At 35.3% G+C, this 17003-nt stretch overlaps 1 protein-coding gene across 2 annotated transcripts in view; it reads right to left on the bottom strand.

The window, feature by feature from the left end:
• Positions 1 to 17003, bottom strand: part of Dek (protein) — a 120885-nt gene that overhangs the window by 46191 nt on the left and 57691 nt on the right. For both annotated transcript variants that reach the window (XM_090391225.1, XM_090391224.1), the window contains 2 exons: positions 9946 to 10092; positions 1862 to 1938 (listed from right to left, as the gene is read on the bottom strand). In XM_090391225.1, coding sequence (XP_090247351.1) covers positions 1862 to 1938; positions 9946 to 10092 — 224 coding nt within the window. The remainder of the gene's footprint in view (positions 1 to 1861; positions 1939 to 9945; positions 10093 to 17003) is intronic.

A 17003-nucleotide genomic window follows, 5' to 3' on the forward strand; every position in this document is an offset into this window, starting at 1 on the left:
TCTCAAATAAACAAAGAAAACCATTGTAATTTTCTTGATTCGGTTTCATTCTTGTCTGAAATAAACTGCTGTCTCAATAAATTGTTTCTACTGCATTTGCTACCATGAGTTTTTTTTTTTTTTTCTTTCTAAATGCCTAACCTCATCTCTTGTAAGAAAATATAGAAACTAATTTCATGCTAAATGTATTTTCTTCTACATGCTATCTACATCCCCATTATAAAAAAATACAGAGCTAACTGCAGGCATCGCATTTCAAATGAAGCCATACAGTAAAATTTAACCTCTGCACCAGGTGATGCCATAGTTAATCAACATCTAAATAATGAAGATCTTCAAAATTCAATATCTTTACAAAAAAAGGCTGAGCATCAAAAGATTCTTTGTAGTTCTCTTATAGCTCAGTAGAAAGGAATTCTGTTGTTTAAAAAATTTCAACCAGGGGAAATGGATCTATACCTGCACTAATAACAAAGTTTGGTTCTGTGCTACTTATGACAATTTTTATGACTTGTGCAGAAAGTACTAAGCTATAAATTGAATTTAACACTTGAATGACTGAAAAAATAATGTTGTGAATTCAGTGGGCCATAAGTGACTGCATGAGCTTTCCTCTCTAGGGAAGATGATTTTGTTTATATAAACACTTATCTAGTGTGACAGTGCTACATACTAACAGAATAGGCACACAATTTTAACTATGCATTATGCAAGTAGTAACAGTGAATGAAAATAAATAGATAATCCTACCATTTTAGATTTATAACAGCAGAATCAATTAGACAACTTCTAACCAATTAAATAAACTGCTAATCTACATTATTCTTATACTAGCCATGGTTTCAATATAATCATCCTTGTGCATGTCTATTCTGTTAGTATTGCTAACAGAAACAACTTATTTCTCCACCTACTCATGATATGCTTCTAACTGTGGTGCTGTTAAATCACTGAAAAGAACGACATTCTCAAGTTTGATAATGATTCCTGTGCAACTAATTTTCATGTTTCAAAATAATTTGAAGTTGAAGGAATAAGAATCAGAGAAAATAAGGTAGATAGTGTTTTCATATCTTGTTGCAGTATATATAAAAAGGAGAATATTGCTTTTGTTCACCCTTACATATAGGTATACATCATTTTCTTAATAGCTGCTAAAAAGCTTTATGAACTTCACTTCACATAATAAAGAATCTGAAATGAATCAATTCAAAAAACACACTAACAGATGCTAATAAAATAAATGGAGAGAAAAATTTTGCTAGTCTTATTTTGTGTGTGGTAATTATGACAAAGAGAAATTCATATTAATACAAATTTCTTGGTGAAATAAAAATGTTGGAGTTTAATCAGTTTTTTGTGAAGCTTGTACTAAGTTTGTAATAAAAAAATAAAAAAAAAATAAAAAATCTAATCCAATTAACCGAATTTCTTTGGGAAATTTTCCCCTATTTACATCACATCTTTATTTAGCATGTTAGGTTCAATATCATATCATGTAACCCTGGTTCGTATATAACTATTTGACAGAGCAATCATTAACACAATGTGCTCCATAGATAGTTGGACATGACAATAAACCCTATGATATCATACAAGACTAACTGTCCAACCTGACTGAAAAGCCCTTATAAAATGTTTCTTGTACCATGATTCGAAATCATTTTAATCAAAGAACATTATTATGAATATATTTAGAAGATATTAACAAACAAATAAATAAAAGCAATTTGAAATACAAATTTCTTGAAACTTTGTTTTCATTCAACATTATTATTATTATCATATTACTCAATATATTATTCAATACTATATATAAACAATTACAGGTGTTAGCAAAATATTTTCGAAAATGTCATACCGAGCCAGGCCTATTAAATAGTATCCTATGCAGCACTTTTAATTCTTCCATTTTTGTCTTCTGAATTTGGAATTCAACTAGAAAAAAAAAAATTTTTTTTTTTTTTTAAATAAAATAATAATAATAAATGAATATGTAAGAAAGCTAAACACTGTGTTCAACTAGCTAAACAAAGGTCATGGCCAGTTGAGCAGCTTTTATAGGTAAACTGTATACTCATCTATACACACATTATTGAAGAAAAAGTCTTCCTAATCCTCCCACCATCAGTCCTATTCTCAAAAATATCTTCTGAATTAATCTTATAGAAACCCTTCAGTAATTTGAATGTCTCAATCATGTCACCCCTTTTCCACCTATCAACCAATTTCTGCAACTCACAAATCTTCAACCTGTTCTCATAAGGTTCATTCCATAGGCCTGCTATCATCTTGGTCACTCGTCTCTGGATCCTCTCCACCTCCTCCCCATCAAGAAGAAACCCTGGCACCTAAATTTGGGTACAGTAAGTCTTATCAAGGCTCGATACAGAGGAACAATAACCTGTTTGTCTCTGCTTGTTAAAGTATTTTTCAGCAACCAAGTGATTTGATGAGCTGATTTAGTCACTTTTGCGATGTGCCCCCCCCTAAACTTCAACTCCCTATCCACCACCAATGTGGTATACTGCTGCTAATCTTTTCACCCCAAAATGCATAGCCTTACATTTTGCTACATTAAATTGACATCCATTCTCCTTAGCCCAGCCCTCCAAACTATCCAAATCATCCTGCAAAATTCTGACATCCTGTGCATTCACTATTGCTCTACCCAACTTTGTATCATCAGCAAACAAATGAACAGTTCCTCTCAGATCCTTTCCTACATCATTAATGAACAAATTAAACAGTAGTGGTCCAAGAACAGAACCCTGTGGTACACCACTAGTCACAGGCAGTCTTTTGGACTCTACTCCAGAATAAACCACTCTCTGATATCTCTCAATCAACCACCCTCCTATCCATCTCACCAACCCTATATCCACCCCCATATGCTGCAGTTTACTGATTAGAATTCCATGTGGTATCCTGTCAAAGGCCTTAGCAAGGTCCAGTAGGATCACTGTAAACCCATTACCCTTATCCAGTTCGGCAGTCACTGTGTTATAAATAGTATATTCTTCAATGGATAAAGCATTAGATAATTCAGTTGTAATAGAAACAACACTACACTGTAAAATAGTTGCTTTTTTTGCTTCATGAATCTGATTAATCAGTAAAGAAAAATGTGCAAGCCATTATATATAATTTGCTTGAGGAGAATAAAAAACTTCTTTAATTTTGCAGGAAGTTGGAAGGAATTGTTCTCTCCTGTAGTGCTTTAAAAAGGTTATTCTGTTCATACATTTAGCTCTTTTTAATAATGCTTTTCCAAGTGCAATGTTTTCTTGAAAATACACTCTCTGTAAAGCATATGAATAGATTTTAAAATTGAGATGCAAGTAGAAGATATTAGAATAAAAATATATAAATACAGATACCATTCAAGTTAACTTATTTATTTTTGCAGAATGTTCAGCTATGTTTCATAGACCATTATCAATACAGTAGAAAAGAGAAATACAAACAAAGTACAAAATACAGATACCACACTCAAGTTATCTTATTTTTGCAGAATGTTCAGCTATGTTTTGTAGACCACTATCAATACAGTAGAAAAGAGAAATACAAACAAAGAACAATTAAACTGCAAGAGTGTGAAAATACATGCATTGTTTATTTCAGGAGGATAATTACATCTACATTATTAGAATTCATCATTTTTTTTTATCCTGTCTTCTACTTATGGTAAGACAGCTATTACAGCATTTATACATAGGTGGGGCATTTGTCCTCAGTAGATAAGAATGTGGAAGACACTGCGACCCAAGTGAAGCCTAGCTAGAGCTACTTTGTCTTTTTGTTTTTATGTAGAGTGGAAGCTAATGCTTAATTTCATGCAATTTATTTGTTAATGCTTCCTGTCAGGATGAGGGCCAGTGATAAACACTTTGTGGAGAAACTGTCCTAGAAGCTGCATCTACAGTCTCATTTCCTTGGATTCCAACATAGCTGGGAATCCAGCACGATTGATCTACAGTTAGTGAGGATCTTTATCTGATACAATGTAGAACATCATAGAGTACTGGATGTGGATTGTAGATGCAGCTATCGACTGTACAGACTATGGCTAGGAAACTTAGCTGAAATGCTACAAAGAATAAACATTTTTCTAACATAAGTGTTATTCCAATATTGTACAATAATTTTATCATTATATCACCTGCTTACATTTTCATATTTACACCCAGAGGTGGCTCATGCATAGGCACTGCAGAACTGCAGCACCCCCAATTTTTCTTGATATATAAATATATTTATATATGCTTGTAATATTTAATTTTATCATCAACAATCCTATACAATTCTCTTATTTTGTAAAAAAAAATAATAAAAATCCATCTTGTAGCTCTTAGGAGGGCTAAGGACGCTAGCGGCACTGTGTTTTCCACATTGTCATATTGCAATGCGTGCAAGCATATGCACGTCATAGTGAGATGCGAGCTATTAGCGTAATGCAGCACTGTCCGTCATGCAGTTCCACTGTTGTTTATATGCAGTTTGCGCCAGTAGTAGAGTGTTTGTAGTGCTTATCATGTTTACTCTGTCTCTTTAAATATTTTCATTACAATCAAATTTTACATTAGAATTAAAGACATAACATTTGTTATAGTAATTTTTAAGTAATTTTGAATTATACCAAACTGTATAATTTTATCATGAAATAAAACAAGAAGAATATATTTTATTTTTAAGTAATTTTAAGTAATTAAGTAACCAAACTGTATAATTTTAATCAATAATAAACAAAATTTTTTCATGTTTAAGTTTTTTTAAAATTTTTTTACTATAATTTTGATATTTTATCCAAACACGTATACACTGTATTTACATTGTGTATGTATATTTCGAAAATTGCAACACCCCACGATTTCAAGCCATGAGCTGCCACTACTTACACACCTAAACATGTGGACCATGGTTAGAGTGTGTATAATATAAAACGTGCTGGGAGTCCCCCCACCCCCAACTTGGTTAGACTATAAATTATATATTTAGTTTAATCCTTTATTCAAGTGTAAGCAAACAAAGTTTGCGCCTGGTCCACCTTTGCTACGCGATGCTCCTGTCCTGAAGATACTTCAGGCGCAAACTTTGTTTGCTTACACTTGAATAAAGGATTAAACTAAATAGGTCTAGGTCTAGTTCCCACTGAAAAGACCTCAATAAAGATTGAAACCGGTCTGAGTAATGACCCTTCCCATAATGCATAGCATTATACAAGTCCACAAGAAGATGCGTTTTGCATCATTGTGAAGCTTTGTCCACCTTTGCTACGAGTTGCCCACACCTGAAGATACTTCAGGCACAAACTTTGTTTGCTTACACTTAGATAAAACATTAAACTAAATATATAATTTATAAAATATGTATAATAATCAGATATGTATAACAAAAGTAATCCACATAGCATGTTTAGGCGAACTCTTTTTATGGAACACTTAAGTGACAACAGTTACTATCAAAGCGAGAGAGCGGGTCCCTTTCTTTATTCACTCATTACCCATTGATAAAGGCTCTGAATGGGTGAGGAGTGAAATGCATCAATAACCATTTATATATTCTAATGATGAATAAGATCTAACCATTGCAGGATACTCTCCCTTGCATAAGCATAATTAAGTGAATGATACAACTGAAGCAAGGAACACTGATCAACTCGTAGCAAAGGTGGACAAATTCTGTAGAGGATAATTGAATGTTCATTACTCTCTTATGCTTTTCTCTTAGATGAAGAATGTGTGCAAGGAACGTAAGCTTTCTGTGAAAAATTAGTCCTAAGAACTTGGCTTCTGTTACTAATGGAATAATAGTTTGTCACACTTTGGGTCTGGATGAAGACTGATGAAAAAACCATTACAAAGACATCATCAAATGTCAAAATTGCCTTTCAATGACTACAGTCATGTTACAAGAACAACAGAAAATTGTAGTCAGCAACAAACAGAGTACTGCTTATTATGGAAGGAAGTTGTTCAGTATTCAAGCTTACATCGACATAGAGAGTACTGCCTACTATGAAAGGAAATTGTTTAGTGATTAACCTTGGGATGGACATCACTTTGACACTATGGCAATAATATGCTTCCCACTTGGACCTAGAAGATTTGGCTAAAGAGAAAAGTTTGTTACAACAAAATCTTGGGATGGATGTCACTTCGACACTATGGCAATAATATGCTTCCCACTTGGACCTGGAAGATTTGGCTAAAGGGAAAAGTTTTTAATAAAAACAAGATATCCTTGAAAGCTAGGTTACAGAGGTCATTTAATGCACCATATCTCCAGGCAGTGTTATAAGCTTTTTCTATGTGAAAGAAAATATCTTTAATATTTTTCTTTCACATAGAAACGAGTTATGTAAATTCTGGGAAAGAATGGAGCAATATAATAGTTGCGCCATCCTTTCCCAGAGTCTACATAACTCGGTCAGTACAGGTGGTACCCTTTGGATGGTAAAAGCCTGGGTTCCAATCCTATGCAGGATGGAAATAACCTTTGTATAGAGGTTTTTTTTTCATCTCAAGGAGAGTTACAAGTCTCACATGGAGATAGCAGCGTTTTCTCTCCAACCTCATAGCCTTATTTTCTTCAGCCTTAATTCCAGACATCCAAGACCTTCCTTTCTTCCCTGATCATCAGGGTCTAAATATAATGCCTCGTAGGTGTTATTCAGAAGAATCTCACCTTTTGTCTTTTTTTTCCTTTTGTTTTGTTAACATCAGTACCAGTCATGCCAATATGGTACTGATTCATATGAAGCTATGATGGAAAAAACTTCAGAATTAAGTATTTATTAAGTATTTACAGCAATTTGGCCCATATTATTCACTCTTTCTCTCAGACACATACAAACTAAATTTAAAAGAATTATTATAAGAGAAATTTATTAGAACTGAGATAAAAAAAAGTAGTAGTGCTAATGTTAAAAGTTCAAAAGGAGTCTTAAATAAGAATGAAGAAACCATGCAGTAGAGAATTAAGTGAAATAAATAAAGTTATGTTTCATACATTCACACATCCACCAAAGAGTTAAATGCTCTTCAAACAAGTGTGAGAAGTGTGGTAAAATCAATAAGAAAAACTGCTTACAAACTGTTTGGGGATATTTTGAAACTATTCTAAAAAATGAAATGAAATTCAGAATTTATAAGAAAAGACCACCTAAATATTAATATGATACAATACTATTAATTTGGAAGTATATCTAGCTAGGAAGATCTATACATCTAAAGGGATTATATGTATGTTGACACAGGCACAGGATTTTAGCCTCCAACCTTAAATAAATATATTAAAGAAGTAAAGCAAATTAATCTATGATGAATACCCAAAGCAAAATATAATGGCTAAACTGGTCTTGTATGGTATGCTATCTGATCAAAAATATCTGGACACCTGCTCATCCCAACTCTTATTCTGATATAAAAGACCATTAATATGGAGATGGTCAACCCTTTGTTGCTATAACAGCCTTCAATCTTCTGGAAAGGCTGTTATATATAATATTTCCACTAGATTTTGTACACTGCTCTCTTCCATTCTTCCACAAGAGCATTAGTTAGGTTGGTCACTGATGTTGAGAGATTTTGCCTGGCATAAAATTGGTGTTCCAATTTATCCCACAGGAGTTCAATGGGGGTGAGGTAAGAGCTCTGTGTAGGCCAATGAAGTTCTTCAACACCCACCTCATCAAACTATTTTTGCACAGACCTTACCTGGTGGAGGGGGGGGGTTGTAATGTTCATACAGAAAAGGGCCTTCACTGAACCACTGCCATAAAGATGGAAGCACTGAATTGTCAAGAATGTTATTATAATAGATAACAGAATTAAAAATCTCCATGACTGGAACTAGGGGCCCAGCACAAACCATCAAAAACAGCCCTAGACATTAATGCCTACACTGCCAAACTTCACAGTTAGCACAACACAGCTGGGCAGATAGTGTTCTCCTGGCTGTCAGACTGCTAGATGTTAAAACATGATTCATTACTCCAGCTTTACACCACTTATCCAACCCTTTGCTAGTGTGAGGCCCATGTGCAGCTGCATGGCCAGTGAAACCCATATTTCTGAGCTCCTAAGAAACAGTTGTGGTGCTGGCATTGCTCACAGGGGCATTTGGGAACTTGGCACTGAGTGTTAACAGAGGACAGGTGATTTTTAGAAACCATGTGCTTTAGCACTATGCAATCCTGCTCTGTGATTCTATGTGGTATACCAGGTCATGATTACACTGTTGTTGCTCTTAGCCATTTCCATTTCACAAAACAATCACTTACTGTGGTAGCTGCTGCTGCAAGCAGTTGTTGCAAAGATGGCACAATGTCAAAAGTCATCAAGCTCTTCAAGTACAGCCCATTTTATTGGCAATGTTTGTCTAAGAAGATTGCAAGACTGAGTCCTTTTATACCTGTATGGACCATGGTTGTGATGTATATAGCCATATTCACTACCATGGAAGGAGTGTCCAAATATTTTTGATCAGATAATGCTATGATCACAGAAAGTTAATTGTGAACGTTAACTGTCAAGAAAACAAGCATAAGCAATGATGAGGTGATATACGAGGATTGTTTGAAAAGTTAGGTAAATTTCCAATAGATGGTGACACAATTCATTCGTGTATACCAGTGTCGACACAATCTTTTTTATGACTCCTAGCAAAATTTTAGCCACATGCAACACATAGTTCTCGTTTGGCAAACATTTAAAATGACAGTGTTCACATATTTCATAAAAATGGAGAAAAACGAGTTTCATACAGTGATAAAACACTTTTATTTGAAGAAGTGGACAGCCACTTCTTCAAATAAAAGATGATTTAAATCAAAGATGAGTTAAATGCAGTTCATGGGGACTCTGCACCAGCATTAAAGACTATTTATTTTTGGATAAATGAGTTTAAACGTGGTCCATTGAGGATGAAGTGTGCTCTGGATGCCCGACTGAGGTCACTACGAAGGAAATGATTGATAAAATCCATGGTATTGTTATGAAAGCCCGTCGAGTGAAGGTATGTGAGATTGTAGGCATCTCAACTGAACAGTTGTATAATATCATGCACAAAAAATTGCACATGCAAAAGCCGTGTGCACGATGGGTGCCACAATTGTTGACTGTCGATCAAAAATGCATGCAAAAAGACATTTTAATGCAATGTTTGGTGATGTTTAATCGCAATTCACAGGATTTTTTGCATCAATTCATGACTGTAGACGAAACTTGGATCCACCACTACACACCTGAGTCCAAGCAGCAGTCAAAACAGTGGACAATGCCTGGTGAAAGAGCACCGAAAAAAGCGAAAACTGTTTTGTCAGCTAGGAAGGCGATGACCACTGTTTTTTGGAATCCCTAGGAATTATCATGATAGACTATTTTGAAAAGGGTAAGACACAGAATTGGAGTCTATTATGCATCATTGTTGGAACATTTAAAAGAAGAACTGAAGAAAAAATGGCCAAGATTGGCACATAAAAAAGTGCTCTTTCATCAAGACAATGCACTGTCCCACACATCGGTTGTCGCAATGGCAAAATTACATGAATTGAGATTCAAATTGGTTCTGCATTCACCATATTCTCTGGACTTGGCCCAGCGTTACTTCTTCTTGTTCCCAAACTTAAAAATTTGGCTCAACGGGAAAAAAAATTTCTTTGAACAAGGATGTCATCAAAGCTGTCAAAGACTATTTTGCACAATTTGACAAATCCTACTTTTTAGATGGGATGAAAAAAAAATTGGAAATTCACTGGACCAAATGTGTAGACCTTGATGGAGACTGTTGAGAAATAAAGGAGATTTTTTTCAAAAAAATGTGTTTAACTTATTTTTTTACCAAACTTTTCAAACAACCCTCGTTCATGCTTACACATATGTAGAGACATTAAATGAAATGGAATAAATATAATAAGTAACAAAACCAAAACCACAAACATACTTCTAGGACAGTCTCCTAATTTTTCACCATGGCCTTCAGGAATTTCATGCTTTTCTCTAGATGGCGTTGAAAAGCTTATTTCAAGACGCTCAACCTTCTTCCTTTCCCTAGATCCTGATACTTCAACAGGTCTGTCTAAGAGGCCCACTATAATATTTAAAATGATCATTAGTTATAAAGTTATAGACAAATACTAAGATTATAACATGATTAAACTTTAGATGGAGCCTGTTAACCAACAGAATACCAAACTATTTTCTTAAATAGCAACATTACATTTGAATGAAACACACACCCATGCACCCACATAGTGGCATATGAGTAATGTAAAAGTGATTACTGTATATTATCGTGTATAATGCGATCCACGTATAATGTGAACTAGAAATTTTGTTTGAAAACTAGCCCTAAAATGCCATGTCCACGTATAATGTGATCTGTTAATCTTGTTCCATAACATTATAAATAATACGATATGAATTAACGAAAGAAATATTTATTTTAAAACAAAATGTCAAAATCCTTTAAATTCTTCATCTTTTGAGTCATCAAACATTTCATTTATAAATTCATCTGTAGGGATTGCATCATCAGTGTAGCAGTTGTCGTCATCGTCTTCATGCTCTCCATTTTGTTGTGCATCATCCTTGCTTTCGTATATGACGTGATCTTTGGATCCATCCATTGAATTACTTAGTCCACATTTAAGAAATGAGAGTTGAATCATTTCAGATGGTATCGAATCCCATGCTTCTTTAACCCAGCTGGTGACTAGGGTGATCTCAGACTTCTGAAAATTCCCACCCTTTGTCATCTTCACCAAACCAGATGACATCCATTCTCTCCATTTTTCACGTAAGTGATCTTTAAACGGCTTATTCAAGCTGACATCAAGCAGCTGCAAAAGGGAAGTTAGACCACCCGGTGTGACTGCTAGGTCTGTATGGAGCTCATGTGCTTTCTCTTGGATTGCCTCCGTTAAATGCACCCAGAACGAATCTCAGACTAGCATGCTTTGTTGACGTAACAAGCTACCTGGACGTATGTTCCATACTTGATCCAGCCACAATTGTACACCTTCTTCATCCATCCAACCTTTCTGATTGGCACGAACAATTTTCTTCCTTTTAAATATCACTGTCGGCTTTAATTTGGTTCTGTCTGCCATGCATGCTAGAACAATGGTAAAATGCATTTTTTCATGTCCCGTTTTTTTACGAAGACACCCTTTTCACCAACTGAGTTTACTGTTCGATTCCCAGGCATATCAAAGTACATGGGCTTCTCATCCATATTGCCAATTTGGGAAAGTTCATATCCGTGACGCTTCCGTAATTTTATGATAAATTTATGGAAGGACTACACTTTTTCTTCAAGCTGCTTTGGTAACTTCTGCGCAATTTTTGTTCGGTGTCATAATGCTAATGCTTTGCATTCCATAAATTTGTTGTACCACCTAGGCGAAGCAAGAAAAGATGAAATACCTGGTGTGTCCTTGAATTTACCATTCTTGAGTTGTAGAGCTTAAAAACGAATTGCATTTCTTGTTACTATAATGCCATCTTGTCGTTGCGTCAAAATCCATTCATTTAGCTCTTCTTCAAGTTCTGGAAAGGGTGCTACATCTCCACGACGGGCACGTTTCATTTTGGGGATTTTTTCAAGACTATCTTTTTGCTTATGCCAAAGTCTAATATTACTCTCTGCTACACCAAATTCTCTCATAGCAACACTGTTATTATGTTCTTCTGCAAACTGCACAACACACAATTTAAATCCTGCTTCAAAAGATGAACGTTTACGTTTCTGTTGGCTCATTTTAAGGCTATGTTTATTTAACGAATAATATTTAAAATGAACTGTGGTTAAACCGATATACCTAACTGTGCTCTATCATTCGGCGACCGAGTGCATATCATATCTGCGCATAAAGCCAGTAATGTAAGTAGCTTTGTGTGCAGATATGATGCACGCTCGCTCAATCTACTTGACCCACTCGCATTCGGGTGGCATGCCACCCAAATGCAAGTGGGTCAAGTAGATTTGGTTGCATAGGCATTAGGTAGTATATATTGTGCGTGCAAGTCTAATAAGATGTTATATTTTTTAGGATTCGCATATAATGCGAACCCCTAACTTTAAGTAGTATTTTGTACCATAAATTTTTCGCATTATAAGCGATAATATACGGTAATCACCTATCCAATTAATTACACTTGTTAAAATTACTGACAAATCCCAGACAAAAACCTAACATTTCTATTCTAAGGAAGGAAATAACTATAACAAACCTTACACAATGAAACCGTTAGTTAATTCCAACAAGTTTGTTTAAAGAGTTCACTGTATAGACTTATTCTCCATATTTTAGTAGCTGAATGTGGAAAGCATAAATGATTACTGAGTAGTTTAGGGTAGAAACTCATGAAGGCAATAATAATGTGATATGCAGCTGTGAGTTTGAGGCTATCTGATGGGAAGTCAAGGCTAATAGGATAAAACACATGGTGAGATACTGCTACAGACCTGTCGTTCTACTGCTGGAGACAATGAAATGCAGCACCAAATTATTCTGATGGGTAGTAAGAAAGTAATTATTACAGGTGACTTAAATTATCCAAACATTGATTGGGCAGAACAGATAATAATATCTCATGATAATAATGAAGGAGAATTTATTTAGCGGTTTGTTGCAAGACAACTTTCTCAAAATCAGCATGTGAAAGAAGGAGTCTCGGTTAAGAACGTGATTGTTTTGATCATACCGTACTATCCTGGGAAGTAGCTAATCATATGGATGTTCCAATTAGAACAGGTTGCATGCTGAACTACAAAGATGGAAATTAAGAAAAACTCAGGAGAATACTATCTTTGGTCCCATGGTATCAATTGCTGAATAGGAAGGATACGAGCAATGCATAGGAAGCTTTGGTGCTAACTAGCAATATCTGAATATGTCACTAGAATGTGAACAAAAAGGGTGGGAGTAAAATAAATGTACAATCTTATTGAGCAAGAGATTCATAAGATGATCTGGAAGGAATATTATGAGAAGTTATGAAATATATAAAGCGCAGGCCAGAAAAGTTACAAGTATCATACAAAAAATGAAACTAGAGAGAGAGAGAGAGGAGAAAAAAAAAAAAAAAATGCTATGCAGGTTAATTTTAAAGCTGTGCTATAAATAAAAGATAGAATGAATGTGAACGAATTTACTGAATCCAGAAGGTCTACAGTGGGAGGAAGCTGAATTAACTGAAGTGAATGAATTAACTTTGATAGCAAAAAGAGTCACACTTAAGACAGAGCCTTGGAGAATAACATGTTCTTGATATGGCTGAGATAGCATACTTCCAGCTATGATCTGTCTTGATTCTTTTTTGGTTGCATGGCACTCCACCAATGCTTTGGACAGAGTGAGAATTGAGATGATTTCAGAATTGAGGTTATTGCTGCCTATACAATACAATCTGTTACATACTTGACTACCTGGGAAGCCATATAGGAGAACACAATTCCTGTGAAGACATTGTGCAAAGAGCAGGAAAATGATCACTTCCATATATGTTCTCTTCAACATCCCATGTGAACAGCAAAGTAGATTTTAATATCTATTAAAGAATATGAGCAGGTAGGCATATGGAAGAAAGTATTGAGTCTATCATTCATTGACAATGACTCAAGAGAGAGTCATTATTGTCGTGGACTCATACTTTATACTGTAATTGATGTTGCTCTGAGCAGTTTTTTTGAAATGTTGTTGACATAATGCTTCTATAAGTATATTACCAAATATATTATAGCCGAGGACTCATTCATGTTATGACCTTGTCCATTTGTTTTGGCATTATCACACAGTGTTGTGCCCCATTAGTCATCCATAAAAAAGCACAGGCACAGGGAGTTGCCAATTAAGATTATCAAACTCCATCACATACATCTCACAACCCAGTGGTAAATAAATTGAACATACTGTAATAAGAAATTCCACAGATAGGTGATGCAGAACCATCTCTGGTTCTGTTCTAGTGTACAGTGCAATTCCTTAAGGTAGGGTTCCCACCACTAGGTTTTAAATATGTTTCCTGCAGACAGAAACAGAAAGGCTTGTTTTTCTGCAGCAAAATCCTGATATCACTGATATTCTAGTAAAACCCATGATGGTTACACTGTAAAAATTTTCCTATTGTTTTGGTTTCATAGCCTTGTACAAATTCCAGGAGGCTGAGGGCTTACCTTTATCAGGTTTATATCCATCAGCTGATTTCAGGAAGCATTAACAGCCAGTATTCATCTCTTTCTCTGGAAAAAATTCAATACATCATCTGATGTGTCAGGATTAGTTGGAAAGTTTAATTTACTTTCAGTGGATACCAAAGCATTCCATTTTTTCTGTGGGGATATTTGGTGGTTAATCCTGTGCTATCATTGCCATAATATTTTGACATGTGGGTTCTCATCAAATGGAACCATTTTTGGAGTTGTTTCTGGAATGAGCCTGTAGGTCATGTGATTTAGGCACTCAACAGAGAAGCAATCACAATCACAAAGTTCAAGTATGAAACTGTGGGACAGGTATACCAGTTTGAATTGCTGTTGATATTTTCTTAACTGCTACCTTCTCAGCATAAGAGGATCTCAGGATAGGCAAGAGACAGTTTGGGCATGGCAATATTTCTAACATTTAAAGCATTTTTGTGGATTAGGGATGATAGTTAACAGGACAGCTGAGACACCCTACTTTACAGATAGTGGAAACTTAGGTGTATCAAAAGTAAGGATAATGTTCTTGGTTGGAACCAAATGACCATCCATACAAATCAGCATGTCCCTCATAACTGTCACCGATGATCTTTGAGCTTGGAACAAATTTCCTCATCAGGAACATCAAGGAGATCCCATTCTGAGGTCATGCCTCTAGAAAAATTCAGTGTTTTATATGTTTATACTGTAATTGATGTTGCTCCGAGCAGTTTTTTTGAAATGTCGTTGACATAATGCTTCTATAAGTATATTACCAGAATGGAGTTTCTTAATTGGTTTCAGAGAACCTGCCAGTCCTAAACTCTCTTGAATAAAGGGCAACATTTTCCCTATTGGCTTCTCACCCTGTAGCATGGATGATCAGAGGTATTCAACAAAGTACTGATAACCATAGATACATCACATCTTTTGTTCCTTACATCTGTTAATTAATGATGTATATACAGTACCAGTACTTGGTTGGGACTTTGTTGGGGGCCCTCTGAAACATCTGAGGATGAAGGATTCATGCTTAAGGTTTTTTTTTTTTTTTTTTGCATGCATGCATGCATGCATATGTGTGTGTGTGTGTGCATGCAGTGCCGGAGCTCCCCACCTACCATGGAACCACACATGAATGACCAATAACTGTCGAGCAATGGCTGCCCTGAACAGTATACTAGCATCACAGCAAGCCTTGTGTCCCAATACCAGACCATGGAGTAACCTACTGCAACACTCCAGGACTGCCCATCTTGCTGAAGTAGAGGCCAAAGTAATGCAAGACTATCAGGATCCTTCTCTTCTTTCCAGATGTCCACAGGTCACACTACACAGCACACGTGGTAGCAGGGTTTTGGATCTCAGTGATGGTGGTTTGGAAGAAAGGATAATAAAAAAAAAAAGACTCAAGAGAAGTAGAGGAAAGAAAAAAAGATGAAGCATTAAAAAGGGTCAGTACCATCACTGGGAGGTCCCCCTCCACCACGAACAGGTGTCCCACAGGTAGGGCTTTAGAAGGCCTTAATACAATGCACAGTAGCCCTGCACATTGTATTAAGTATATAGATTTGGTCTCCTATGTTCAAAGGGAGATAAAGAAGTTGTTTCCAAGAAGATTTGGATTTGTACAGAATTAGCAACTGAAGGGTACATGTTAGTCAATAAAGAAAGACAGATTTGAATGCTGAGCTGAGCACCAAGTTAAGGAAAAAAGAATCGCTATATTTCTTGTAATATTGTTTTAGCTTTTCTGTTACGTATTTACCATAGAGGTTTGACAAAATATATACTGCTCTTTATTATGCTTTTAAGGAGATAACATATTCATTGTGATATTTAAATGATTTCACACTGTTGTTCATGCTTACATTTGTTAATGCAGATTGTAGTCGGACTGTGGGATGATATTCACTGATTATTTTCTGGATGGTGGATACATCCAGAAAATAATCTGAAAATAATATGAGGTCCCAAAAAGAAGAAGGTATACTTGGAAAATGCCAGGGGTACCAAATAGATTATATTATGACAAGAAATAGATTTAAAAATCAAGTAAAATCATGCAAAAGTTACCTGGGAGCTGATGTTGACAGTGACCACAATTTGGTTTTATTGAAATACAATCTGAAATTTAAAAAGCTGTCACAACCAAGGAAAAGGTCCAAATGGAACATAAATAACCTGAAAACAGAGAAAAACCATAGAAACTATAAACAGCAAACTGATGAAAGCATTAAAACTGGAGAGAGAGAGGGAAAAGAAAAACAGAGGAAAAATGGACTCACTTGAAGGATAAAATCATCAAGGCTGCCAATGACTGCATAGGATTAAGGAACAAGCAATTAAAGTGTCATGGATAATTCATGGATAATCCAGGACATTCTAAATCTAACAGACGAAAGAAGAAAATACAAAAATTCTTTAAATGAAGAAAGCAAAGACAAATATAAAGATATAAAAAATATGATAAATAGAAAGTGTAAAGAAGCAAATGAAATGGTATACAGAGAAATGTCAAGAAATAGAAGATTCTAACAAAGACTGGGAGAATTGATAGAACTTATAAACATTATAAGTCAGCAAAACAAGACAAGGTGTACAATTATCAAAATTAAACAAGGGAACATACTTATAGATAAGGAAGAAATTTCAGAAATATGGAAGGAGTACTTAGAAGACCTATATAGTGGAAAAGATCTAAATGAAACAAGACTTGATGTGAAAGAAATTGGTCTAACTATATTAAAAGATGAATTTCAATGGGAACTGAATGAATTGTCGGCCAACAAGGCACCAGGCATTGATAACATCAC

Source organism: Typopeltis vanoorti, chromosome 4, assembly GCF_054136105.1.
Source record: "Typopeltis vanoorti isolate ZY-2024b chromosome 4, IOZ_Tvanoo_1.0, whole genome shotgun sequence".
Taxonomy (NCBI): Eukaryota; Metazoa; Arthropoda; class Arachnida; order Uropygi; family Thelyphonidae; genus Typopeltis; species Typopeltis vanoorti.